The following is a 13,353-nucleotide window of genomic DNA, read 5'->3' on the forward strand; positions in this document are numbered from 1 at the left end:
CTGAACAACTTCTTGCTACTCGCTCAATTTCCACTCAACCCCCACAAATTATACATCAAAACGTAAGTATTTTTGCTGGCTTTCAGACAATGTCACTATCTTTATTGTGAGATTTACCGTTTTTTCGCAATTTGCCTCGAAGTGACACAAGGTCTGACAACTCCCCATTCAAAGTCTATGGGGAGGTTTTGAAATTCAGAGCTGAAATTCTGTAACGGGAGGCATTTTCAAATCGCCATATCTCCTTAACAAAGCAAAGTTAGGACATGAGGCTTGTGCCAATATAACTTCAGACACTGCTGACACTCACAGTGGAATCAGTTTTTACAATTATCTTACCGTTGAGCAATGAATTACGTTTGTTTGAGGGGCGGAAATCTGTCCTTCTCTCACTCTTCAAACTCTGGAAATGAAGCCGTTTCTTCTCTCGTCATATCTCCGCGACGGAGGTACAAGAGCTATGAAAATCGCAGTGAAAGTTCACCAAAGTCCGCTGATTCACCCAGTACAAGAATTATGCTTCTATCCCACATAGTTTTTGAGTTACACGACGTTTTGTAACACCAAAAAACGGCGTTTTTCGCCTCTCACCGCGATCTAATTCTGACTGGTCAAGTCTCTGTCTTTCAGACCGCCGCCCCCTTTCCAGGTGGCGCAATCAGTAATGACACGGCTCTGCAGCTCAAAGGTCGTGGGTTCAATCCCACCTTGGTCCACATGTTTGTTTTTTTTTCACTACAAATTTATACACTATCACAGACCTGTAATTTATATTGCTAATTTATTACAATTCTGCAAAGTTTTATGATTTTAGCAGCTTTTCTAATATGGACCTCAGATTCTTGTTAACGCTCCATGGCAGTAACAAGTACACAGCCTGATGAAGTAGACAGAGGCAGTACCTCTGATTGGTGAATTTGAGCAGAACCAGGTTGTTCTTTCATTTCATTTCTTTATTTATTTCACACATGGTTCAACAGTGTTTCTTTTTCTACATACAGAACCTTCTGCCTCTTTTCAGCCAAAATTCTGCTCATTCACCTCTTTTCAGTGCAACGTTCTGCTTCTTTCCCTCTTTTCTGCAGAAATTCTACTGAGTCACCTCTTTTCTGCAAAATTTTCAGCCTTTTCACCTCTTATCAGCACAATCCTCAGCAGCTTCTGCTCATTCCACCATAATTGTCAGTCTCTCCATCTCTTTCCTTGTGAGAGTGAGTTTGGCACAGTGAGATGAGTTGTCGCCTTGAGCCCCGGAGGGCGGGGTTCGAATCCTGCTCAGGGTGACATGTTTTTTTTTTTTCACCACCATGCAACTTTTCAGCAGACAGCTTCAGCGTTAAGGCATCCACACAGCATTTTCGCAGGAAATGCAAATTTTTCTAGTTGGAATGAAAATGAGCTTATAGGTTGTCTGCTTTAATAATGTGACTGGAAAAAGGTGTTGTGGACTTCAAATATGTCAATTTCTTTCACACTTCACCTTAAAAGTGAAGCCACATGGTTCCTTGAATGAGAAAACATGACTTTTTCAAGTCTGTCATGTTTTTATGATAAATATACAACTTTAATGTGAAACATTATGAGTTTGTTCTCCTGTTGTGTTTGTTCGAAGCTGCCTCCTGTTGCCTTTAGCTGTTTGGAGTTTCCATTTTCTAAACTTCTACATTTTGAACCTTCTTCAGCTCTGAACAGATGATGAAACATCGAATGATTTCAAACACACACTTTCTCTAATAAACTTACATATTTCATTCGTTAAACAGATTGAGGAGCTGTGGTTTGTCAGAGATCAGCTGTGATTATCTGGCTGCAGCGCTGAAGTTTAACCCCTCCCATCTGAGAGAGCTGGACCTGACCTTCAACAAGCTGCAGGATTCAGGAGTGAAGCAGCTGTGTGCTTTTCTGGAGAGTCCAGGATGTGGACTTGAAACTCTGAGGTCAGTCACCATGTTTTAGTTGTCCTGAGATGAATAGGATGTGAAAGTTGTGCTGACACTAAACTGCAGACATCAGGCCGATATTATACTGATCCACACTGAGGATCTTCATGGTAAAGTCGGTTTTCTTCTTCTCTGCTTTAGTCCATTGACTGTATCAGAGGTCACTGCACACAGTAATCTGTAAAACAAACTGTTTAGAGCAGGAATTATTGCACATTTACAAACGGACACTGCTGCACAGCATGCTGGGTAATGCTCACTAATGTTAAAGTGTGATTTTAGTATAAATGTAAAAAATCTGCAGATGAAGTCTCTCCTCTGAGCTTTGACAGCTTTGACTTTGAGTTAAAGAGCCAAATAATGTGAAATCTGTCCATGACTGGGTTTTCCTTCTGTCCTCCTCAGTGTGTTGAGGCAGCAGCCACCACTGCTCTGTGACATAAATTTGTTCCACATCAGCAGATCAAACTTCAGCAGATGGTTTAGTGTGTCTCCGGGTATGTCACAAAACGACCAGAGGCAGAGCACCAAAAATCAAACTCACCTGCAGAAAACCCAAGGCGGAGGCAGAGTAAAGGGTTTAACAAAGGTTTATTAACTAACACCAAAATTACGTTTACGTTAGTACTTGATTTAAGGCTTGATACATGGGGCGTGAGGGTCTTGGCCAGGGGAGAGGGATAAGCAAGGGGACAGGTCCAAGAAAGCAGCGGCAGCTGGCTGGTAATTAGGTACGTACTGGAAGAGAGGAGAGCAGTGTTAGAGCGGTAGCCAATGAGGAGTTCTGGAGAGGGTGGAAGCTATGAAAATCTTCATCTTACTGTGCAGGTGGGAGATGGAAGCTTTGAGGGAGAGGTGGTGCGGTCCAGGTGGGTTAGGTGGTGTGTGGCAGCTGTCCTGACTGGTGAAGGTCCCGAGGTGGTGTAAGGGCAAGAGGGCAGGCAGGTGAGGCAAGGAGATGATTCCGAAAGCACGCGGGTTAACCAGATTTCCAAGACGAGTGGTTCAGTGTGATGGAGTTTTCCTGGAGTAACTAGAACACGAGATTACAAGGTTAGTAGAGCACTTGAGATTCATGAACATGAAGCGTGAGGCCTGGTTACCAACATAGGGTAGTTGACAAACTGGCGAGGAAGTAGTGTCAGCAAGCAGCTTAAATCTCCAACCGGATTGCCTCAATCAGCTTCAGGTGAGGGAGGCTGTAGGCCCTGCCCATGGGTGGATACCAGGGAGGTCCTGACCGTCAATGGAATTTTACAGCCACACACCCAGACCATGACAGGGTAATTGTGTGATCACTGTCAACTAACTTCAGCTGGTTTGTTATTTGCCATGATACTTACCTCTGGTTCACCCGATTAAGACTCATTAAAGTAGATCTGGAACTAACCCTCTGTGCCTATTCTATGACCGGAGTCCCTGTTCTTGAAGGAGCTATCAAACCATCCCAGAGATATCACACCTAACAAATAAGGAGAGATCATTATGATGAACTGAACAGGATTCATTGATGAACATGAAGCTGTTTTTAGTGTGCAGCATCATATCAAACAGGAATTCCTTTTCATTGGAGTGCAGTAACCATGGAATCCACTGATTACTCTGATCACATGCTGCTGAAAGCCTCTGTCCTGTGTGGCTCCAGCCTCCTCAAATCTGATTGGAGATGAACGATCACATGTCTCAGTGATCTGGATCTGCTGAATGGATTCAACAGTGAAATTAAAAACATGCTGCGCTTAAGAGTTGGGATGAAATCAGAAGAAAAGTGGGAAAAAAGGTTAAAAAGGTTAAAAGCCACTGGAAGAGTTTCAATTGAAATGTTGTGAATAAAATCAATTAAAAACAAAGTATAATGAGGACATTAACAGATACAAAGAGCTGAAGAACATAGGAAGAAGGAAACCTACAAAGTAAAACACTTACTCAGTGAAACTCCACCAATCAGAGGAGGCATGGCAGTAATTTAGTGTGGTGCATTAAAAGCTCCATCAGAAACCTGCTTGCTCATGTTCAGCAGTCTGCCCTGAGATGGTGATGCCATCAGCTCCTTTTACAAATCATTGATCCCTCTGAGCTCCAACCAGGAGAGATGAGGTCATCACAGCATCATCAGCTAAACAGTGATGAATCTCCAGCCACAAGAAATTGTTGGTTGGGCCACAAAAGATACACCTGACCCATTCCTTGAAATTCGGGGAACAGATTTGTCAGTCGCATTTGGAGCAGCCTTCAAATTCGGACAGCCTGTGTTGCTTGGCTGTGACGTAGTCAGCCTTCAAATGCAGCCTTGAAGGATGCAGCCCCTGAGTTGAGAAAGCCAAATACACAGCCAAAAGTAAGTCCTTTTCATTGGAGTGCAGTAACCATGGAAAACAGTGATTACTCTGATCACATGCTGCTGAAAGCCTCTGTCCTGTGTGGTCAACACAGAATCATCAGCTAAACAGTGATGAATCTCCAGCCCTGACGGCTGCCAGCTGACTGTTAGAAACTGTATCTGGATGACATCATCGACCTTTAACCTCAGTTTGTAATCCAGGTTTGAAGGACGGTGTTCTGTGCCACTCCTTTCGTCTTGGACTTGTGTGCGTCTGATATAAAACAGGAGATAACTGTGATTTCAATGATTATATTATATTATCTTCTTTGGAGATTTGAATGAAGAAACATTTCAGTAAAAACTGGACCGGCCCAAACACCCTGAATACAAATCCACCAACAGTGCAGAGCACCCCCATGTGGTCAAAGACAAAAATGAGATAGTTTGTTTTGTTTGAGTCAGCAGACTTCCTGTCAGGGCTGTGGTTCATCACACGCAACGTTAAAAACACTTCCAATGACTGATGAGGATGAAACGTCTGTTGCTAGGCTGCTGTAGAACAACTCCAACAAGACAGGAAACGCTGTGACATTGAGTCCAGTGTAATATCTGTGACGTGCGCTCTTCTTAAGGAGACAGTGTTGGACAGTCACAGACGTCTGCTCTGGTTAGTGATCAGCATCATTAACACTCACATGTGGAAACTGAAGTTTTACCGAGCAGAAGATGATCATCAGTGGCGCTGTCTTTAAAACACTCTTGTTAAAAATGTATGACTTTAATGTGAAAAATTCATTGTTTTTTTCTCTTGTGTTTGAAGCTGCTTCCTATTGGCTTCAGCTTTTTGGAGTTTCCATTTTCTAAACTTCTACATTCTGAAGCTTCTTCAACTCTGAACAGATTATGAAACACTGAATGATTTCAAGCTCACACTTTGTCTTATAAATTTACATCTTTCATTCGTTATATAGATTGAGGAGCTGTGGTTTGTCAGAGATCAGCTGTGATTATCTGGCAGCAGCACTGAATTCCAACCCCTCCCATCTGAGAGAGCTGGAGCTGTGGAGAAACAACCTGTATGATTCAGGAGTAAAGCAGTTATGTGGTTTTCTGGAGAGTCCAGGATGTGGACTTGAAACTCTGAGGTCAGTCACCATGTTTTAGTTGTCCTGAGATGAATATGATGTGAAAGTTGTGCTGACACTAAACTGCAGACATCAGGCCGATATTATACTGATCCACACTGAGGATCTTCATGGTAAAGTCTATTTTCTTCTTCTCTGGTTAAGTCTAATGACTGTAGCAGAACAATGTTCACATTTCCTGAATTAGGAAAGGCATGCCGACCTTTCCTAATTCAGAGAGAGGGAACCCTGATTAACTGTGTAGCATTCCTTCTCACAGTTCTAAGTATTAAACACATCAATGAATAATCCACAGCTGACTCTCTTCAGCAGGTCAAAGGGCACGACACACATGCAATCTGTGAAACAGAAACAGTTTGGAACAGGAATTATTGCACATTTACAAACGGACACTGCTGCACAGCATGCTGGGTAATGCTCACTAATGTTAAAGTGTGATTTTAGTATAAATGTAAAAAATCTGCAGATGAAGTCTCTCCTCTGAGCTTTGACAGCTTTGACTTTGAGTTAACACTAGATTTACTATCCTGCGCAAATTTGCGTAACTTCCCTAAACCCAATACCCCCTAGAATTACTGGCTTTTTTATTTTCTGGTGCAAGTCCCGAGGTGTTAAGCACCCCTGCTGAGATTTTCACAGGTCGTCAGCTTGTTTCTCCTACAGCTTTTGTTGTGCAAACCACCCATTGTCCTTGAGGCCTGGCACATTTGCATTTGCTCACTCAGAGTTGCTCAGATCCAAGGCAGGCCAAACCTCTGTGTTACAACTTTCAGAAATGCCTGGTAGAAATGCTTCAACTTATGAGATTTTGACCATTTTTTGCGGAAGTCACAACTATACTGAATGCACGACCGTTGTTGCCAGCTGCAAGAAATGCTTGGTAGAGAACAGCTGTTCCCTACCAAGGTTCGTTTCAAAGTTTGAAAGACTTTGAAATAAAACAGACTTAATGTACCCATATATTGTGAATGTCTGTCTTTTGTATGTAGGTTTGTAACACAGAGGTTTGGCCTGCCTTGGATCTAAGTAAACAAATGCCAATGTTGCACAAACACACACACACACACACACACACACACACACACACACACACACACACACACACACACACACACACACACAGCAAATCTGCATTTATTTGTCCCACAAGTGGAAAATCTGCATTGTCATTGCAAAAAAAAAGCTGGACAGAGCACAGTATAGAAAGTGCACTATACAAACAATCTGGAAACATAAATATGGACACGTGTATTCAAAAATATTGGTGTATGTATACACACACACACACACACACATATCTATCTATCTACGTGTGTGTGTGTGTGTGTATATATATATATATATATATATATATATATGTATATATATGATATAGATGTGTCTGTGTGTATAACTAGACTTTATGCTTTAAGTTCATGAACTTATGGCATTCATTTCAATCCTGTTTGTAAGAGCAATCATGTGTCCTGTTGGTGCCATTGTGGATTGCTGGTCAGAAAGTTTTCTGGTGCCACTAATCAAAGAGACAATGCCCGAGATAGATTCATTTCAATTATGCAACACCTTCGATTTGATGACAGGGACACGCGGGCAGAACGGGTGAAAACAGACAAATTTGCAGCGATCTCCGACATCTGGACACGCTTCAACGAGAACTGTGCTAAGAGTTTCACTCCAGGGGAACACATGACCATAGATGAACAGCTGTTCCCTACCAAGGTTCGTTGTCCATTCACCCAGTATATTGCAACCAAGCCAGACAAATTTGGGATCAAGTTCTGGATGGCCACGGTTTGGACACCAAATATGTCTGCAGTGCATCTCCTTACTTGGGAAAGGACCCCAGTCGTCAGAAGGGAGAGAGGCTGGCAGAGAACGTGGTCATGAAACTGATGGAGCCGTTTTTGGATGATGGAAGAAATGTCTGTGGACAATTTCTTTACTTCACTGTCACTGTCGCACAGACTGCTGCAGCGCAAAAACAACATTACTGGGCATGGTGAATAAAGTCCGCGTGAACTTCCTCAACTTGCAAAAGATACTGCAAAGCGAGAGGTATTCTCCACTTCAGTGCTTAGAAGTGGCAGTGTCTCCTTGACAATTTATGCACCTAAAAAACCAAGACTGTGTGTGTTCTAAGTTCCATGCACCAAGACGTGACGATCGGTGACGGCAGAAAGAGGAAACCCAACACGATCACAGACTACAACCACATGAAGGTATGTGAATGTGTGTACAATTTACACCAGTGCTACAATGTTTTCTGATGTGTGCTATACAGGCCTATAGAAAAAAACATATACTCATGACTCTCTCGCTCTGCTTTTTACAGTGTGGTGTAGACGTGTTGGACCAAATGGCACGGATGTATTCTGTAAGATCAGCAACACGCAGGTGGCCAGTAGCGGTTTTCTACAATATGCTGGACCTGGCGGCAGTGAATGCCTACATTTTGTACAAGGCATGTACAGGGTGGACAGGCAAAAGAAGATTGTTTCTCGTCTTCTAGCTCAGCAACTTCGTTGCCGATTCATGCAACACAAGGAAATCTTAGCACAGAGGCAGGTGCTGTGCCAGGGACTGTAAAGACAACACAGTGCCAGGTGCAAGAGAGCTGCAACAGGAATCGCAGCAGATTTACCTGTGCAACATGTAAGAAATTCACCTGTGCCAAATGCAGGATGATGGACACTGGGTCTGCAAACCCTGTAAAGTTTGAAACACTTTGAAATAAAACAGACTTGTGTACCCATATATTGTGAATGTCTGTCTTTTGTATGTAGGTTGTAACACAGAGGTTTGGCCTGCCTTGGATCTGAGTAAACAAATGCCAATGTTGCGCACACACACACACACACACACACACACACACACACACACACACACACACAGCAAATCTGCATTTATTTGTCCCACAAGTGGAAAATCTGCATTGTCATTGCAAAAAGTGGACAGAGCACGGTATAGAAAGTGCACTATACAAACATTTTATATATATATATATATATATATATATATATATATATATATATATATATATATATACATACATACATACATACATACATACATACATAGTTATACACACAGACACATCTATATCATATACACACACACACATATATGTGTGTGTGTATATATATATATATGTGTGTGTGTATATATGATATAGATGTGTCTGTGTGTATAACTAGACTTTATGCATTCAATTATATAAGGTGTGGCTATATAAATATATAAATATATGTACAACTCTGTGTATATATGTTTATGGACAGGCATGCAGGCAGGTAAGGAAGGAAAGTAGCCTTGCAGGAAGGAAAAACTTGAATCTCTCATGGTTAGGGGTTGGGGAGGTGTGTTTGCACAACAAAAGCAGGAGAACAATGGAGCTGACGACCTGTGAAAATCTCAGCGGGGTGCCAAGAGGTGTTAAGGTCGGGGGGAATTTACGCAAATCTGCGCAGGCCAGTAAATCTAGTAGTAGGGACTTGCACCAGGGAAAAAAGGCTCAGTAATTCTAGTGTTAAGGAGCCAAATAATGTGAAATCTGTCCATGACTGGGTTTTCCTTCTGTCCTCCTCAGTGTGTTGAGGCAGCAGCCACCACTGCTCTGTGACATAAATTTGTTCCACATCAGCAGATCAAACTTCAGCAGATGGTTTAGTGTGTCTCTGGGTAATTGTGTGATCACTGTCAACTACCTTCAGCTGGTTTGTTATTTGCCATGATACTTACCTCTGGTTCACCCGATTAAGACTCATTAAAGTAGATCTGGAACTAACCCTCTGTGCCTATTCTATGACCGGAGTCCCTGTCCTTGAAGGAGCTATCAAACCATCCCAGAGATATCCAACCTAACAAATAAGGGGAGATAAGTATGCTGAACTCAACAGGATTCATTGATTAACAGAATTCAGTCCAGCTGTTTGGTGATTGGACTCTGATGGCCATTGACAGTTGAATGGATTCCTATCAGTGAGAAGGATTAGGCAGGACCCCCGAAGTCTAGACGCTGGTCATGGAGATGAAGATGGAGGCTTGGATGGAGCCTGAGTAACATGGGAAAGGTGGAGAGATGTGCAGGAGGTGGGTTGGAAGAAGGAGTCTGCAGGAGAAAGACAGATGAGCCGTGAGATTTAAAGTTTGTGGAATGGAGGCTGATTGGCCTGAAGAAGGCTGCAGAAAGATGGTCTGACTAGTCTAGTAATGTCAGCAATATGACAAAGACGAAATGATATCAGCTTAGATTAGCCACCAAACACCCAGAAAGCAGACAGATGTGTGATTCCAGATGTTTGGTATTTAACTTACACATCAGCTTCAATCTGGGCTCAGCTGGAATCTAAATTTTGAAGCTGTGGGAGTAGCTGTATGTTTGTTCATGAAGCCGCTTTCAGTGTGCAGCATCATAGCAAACATGAAGTAAAACATTGAGCAAAACAGAAGAATTCTGTATGTTCACTGAGGGTTGGTAGTACTGAGAAGGGCTGTTTCCCATTACAGGGGCTGCATCAATGTGGGCCGCGTCCTCCTGCGAAGACCGAGAAGCCCGGAAGTGCGAGGCTTGTGAAATGGGATGGTGTAGCCTTCGTTTCACTGCTCAGGTTGCCTAGCAACCATGATACTAACCGCTGGAAGCATTTCATATAGCATTTTTGACAGAAATGAAGGCCAATATTTTTTGTTCATTTGTTTGTTTTTATATGTTGCAGTTATTTATATGTCCTATCACCTTAAATCTTCACTCAAAGACAAGTATCTTTGACAGTGTATATACAGATGTATTATATATAAGAGACAAATATTGTTCTTTTAATATGTTGGCATTATTACATTTGGCTCAATGCTTACATATATGTGTAAAAAGAAAATGTACGAGCTGTGAAAACTGTTTCTGGTAGAATGAAGAGTAGAATGATATATGAAATATTCCTTTATTGGGTGAGAAAATCAGAGCATGTCATAACTGCTTTAAGTCATACAGAATAGATATCAGAGCCTTAAACAGGCTGACTTCTGCTAAATGGGTCAAACTGGGCAGAAAGTATACAAACACATAACATCCTTATAGAATATGATGTAACACTATAGATAAACTTACCTCAGAATATATAAAGCATATAAACAATGACAGCAATATGATGCAACAAACACAGCAGTGCTACTAATCCAAAATACTCAAAGCTTCATAGAACTGAAACAAACATTTATTTTTAGGTGCATTCTGCTGCTGATACTTACATAGTTTAAGTTTCTGAATATAAAACTTTCATAGTGTTTAACTTGAAGGCCCTGAGTACTTTCTCCCACACTGAAAACAGTGAAGTGATACAATTATTATAACATTACCTCAATGAGATTCAGCACAGACAGTTATTTTAAACTTTTCTAGCAGTCCTTCACTTTTCCTGGTGGATAATCAGGGGTGCAAAGCCTCGCAGATGATGTGCAGCAGTGGGTTCTTCAGTCTGTCCCGACTCTGGACACTTGCAGTTGTCACAAATGGATATTAAATGTGTGATAATCTGCAGGATTCAAACACAAGTATACATGTTCATACTCTTATGAAACAATCAGAGAGAAAGAAAAAAAGGAGAGAGAGTGCAGGACAAACAGACAGATGACAGTCTCAGGTGTATACACTGCTACAAGACAGCAACAGAGAAGCAGTATTTCCTGTTTGTGTTATTACGAGTACTAAACAAGAAGAGTTCCCAGCTGGTACAGTGGCCACATGTGTCACTCCTATGAATAAAGCACCTTTCTTTTAGCTTAACCAGTGAACCATCAGCTCGTTCAAACACACGTTAAAGTCCGTTTGGCTCGACACCACCGAACAGAGACAGTAAAATAACATAGCTAACATTAACAGTGCAGTGAATCTTGCTTGCGGCGTGATATTCAGGACTGAAAACAAAGCAGCATGCATAGATTTTCAGCTTATTGTGTTTGTGGATACATTACTGACTTCAAATATTCATAAAATTGTCACAATCATAGGCGTGTATTTTAAATCACCATCACCGCTTCCAGCTGGTGCGGACCCTCGTTCACCTCCTCCACATCCGGCTGGAGTGGCTGCTCCACCGTTCCCAGCTGGAACGAACCCTTGCACACCTCCTGCACTTCCAGATGGGGTGACTTCTGCCCCTCCAGTGGCCACGGACCCTGTCGCGCCTCATCCCCCTCCGGCTGGAGTGTCTCCTCCACTGCTCCCGGCTGGAGCAGACCTTCCCGTAGCGACTTCTCTACCTCTGGCAGCTTCTCCTCCACTTCTTCTTGCAGGAGTAGCCTTTCACCCGGCTTCTCTCCCTCCTCCAGCCGGCACAGACCCTCGCATGGTTTGTCTACACTTTCCAGGTGCTGAGGTGCCCCACGCAGCTCCTCCACCGCTTCACCACCATCGCGATACACCTGTGGGAGTGGTGCCCAGGCCCACAGCTGTGCTACCAGATCCCTGATCCTTTCCAGGTGGCGCTCGGTCTGTTCCTGCAGCTCTTTCTGCCAGAAACGTGTCTCAGCAACCATCTATGTGATGGCATGCCATAGCTGGCTCGATTGTGGTGTGGTTTATTTGGCCCAGGCCCATAGGAAACAGGTCTGGCCCGGATCTGCGATCAAGCTGGCACTTCTGACTGATCGGTGTCATAGCAGGGTGTATGTCAACCAGATGTGGGCCAGGTCAGGCAATGATGACACTATTTATGTTCCTATTTTAGTTAGAAGACCCAAATGCCATGTTGCAATACTATACTGCTATAGTAGCCAACGTTTCAAATGCATGTTTGACAGGTTTGTGAGTGTGCACTTTATCCAAAACCTAGTGATAGTTTACTCATGTTTGCCAGCGGGTGGCTGTAGCTCAGGAGGTAGAGCAGGTCATCTATTGATCGCAAAGTTAGTGGTTTGATTCCTGGCTCCTCCAGTCTGCATGTCAAGTGTGAATGCGTATGATTGTAATTAGAAAGCACGTAATTTACAGGAAGTGTGTGATTGGGTGACTGTGGCATGTTGTGTATAGCCCTTCAAATAAGCTGGGACACTAGAAAAGTGCTATAGAAGAGTTAGTCCTTTCACTGAACAGAGTTTTGTCATGTTACTTTTGCACTGTTTTGCATGTTCTGGCACATGTTGTTATTACATATCTTGATTAAGGTACACTTTAGGCTGATATCTGGGGCCAGAGCTGAAACTGTTCTGGGCCAGCACATGTGTCTACAACTGGCCTGTGGCTCCACACAACTTACACATGGTCCACATACCGCAAAGAATGATGGCCCTTTGGTGGTCCAGATCAGGTTTGTCAGAGGTATTCCACACATGGACCAGCACAGGACCACCAGTGTGTCTGCAACTGGCCTTGTGTCCTGCCCATGTGTGGGCCACATTTGGCAAACCAAATCTGGGCCACCAAAGGGCCATCATTCTTTGTGGTATGTGGGCCATGTGTAAGCACATTGTGTGCATCAGATCCAGGCCATACAAATTTTGCTATGTGGAATGCAGGGCTCCAGAGTGTGACCAAAATTTTTCAGTGGTGCGACTAAAAAAAAATATTTGGTCGCACCGGTGAGACCAACTGTTCGGGTAACAAAAACAAAAACAAATCTCTGCAACTCTCCGTGTGGTCAACAACAGACACACATTATGCCCCTATCGTGGACTAAACCAATCAGAGATAGTCAGGGGCGGGACCTCTCTGATTGGCCGTGGTCCAGTTGAAAGTGCAGGTGGAAGAGAGAGGTGAGTAGCTTGAATAAAGCGATATCAATTCATTAACGGATTCCACACAAAGACGTAAACCAGGGGTCTCCAATCCCAGTCCACGAGGGCCGGTGTCCCTGCAGGTTTTAGATCTCACCCTGGGTCAACACACCTGAATCACATGATTAGTTCATTACCAGGCCTCTGGAGAACTTCAAGACATGTTGAGGAGGTCATT

The 13,353-nt window shown here is 43.0% G+C and overlaps 3 protein-coding genes across 3 annotated transcripts in view; 1 reads left to right on the forward strand and 2 right to left on the reverse strand.

The window, feature by feature from the left end:
* The window catches only part of LOC120438040 (ribonuclease inhibitor-like), a 265,601-nt gene extending 259,631 nt beyond the window's left edge, over positions 1-5,970 (forward strand). The window contains exons 5-6 of the mRNA XM_039608504.1: positions 5,235-5,408; positions 5,721-5,970. Of these exons, the coding sequence (XP_039464438.1) occupies positions 5,235-5,408; positions 5,721-5,823 (277 nt within the window). The 3' untranslated portion in view covers positions 5,824-5,970. The remainder of the gene's footprint in view (positions 1-5,234; positions 5,409-5,720) is intronic.
* A 2,983-nt stretch (positions 5,971-8,953) lies between these two features.
* The window catches only part of LOC120435259 (alpha-2-macroglobulin-like), a 73,870-nt gene continuing 69,470 nt past the window's right edge, over positions 8,954-13,353 (reverse strand). The window contains exon 18 of the mRNA XM_039604477.1: positions 8,954-9,516. Within this exon, the coding sequence (XP_039460411.1) occupies positions 9,428-9,516 (89 nt within the window). The 3' untranslated portion in view covers positions 8,954-9,427. The remainder of the gene's footprint in view (positions 9,517-13,353) is intronic.
* Positions 10,546-12,047, reverse strand: LOC116335005. The gene is made up of 2 exons (XM_031758590.2): positions 11,430-12,047; positions 10,546-10,936 (listed from the first exon to the last, which is right to left on the reverse strand). Exons 1-2 carry the CDS (start codon positions 11,937-11,939, stop codon positions 10,811-10,813), a joined length of 636 nt encoding a protein of 211 aa, XP_031614450.1. The 5' UTR covers positions 11,940-12,047; the 3' UTR covers positions 10,546-10,810.

This window comes from Oreochromis aureus, linkage group 3 (genome assembly GCF_013358895.1).
Source record: "Oreochromis aureus strain Israel breed Guangdong linkage group 3, ZZ_aureus, whole genome shotgun sequence".
NCBI classification, from domain to species: domain Eukaryota; kingdom Metazoa; phylum Chordata; class Actinopteri; order Cichliformes; family Cichlidae; genus Oreochromis; species Oreochromis aureus.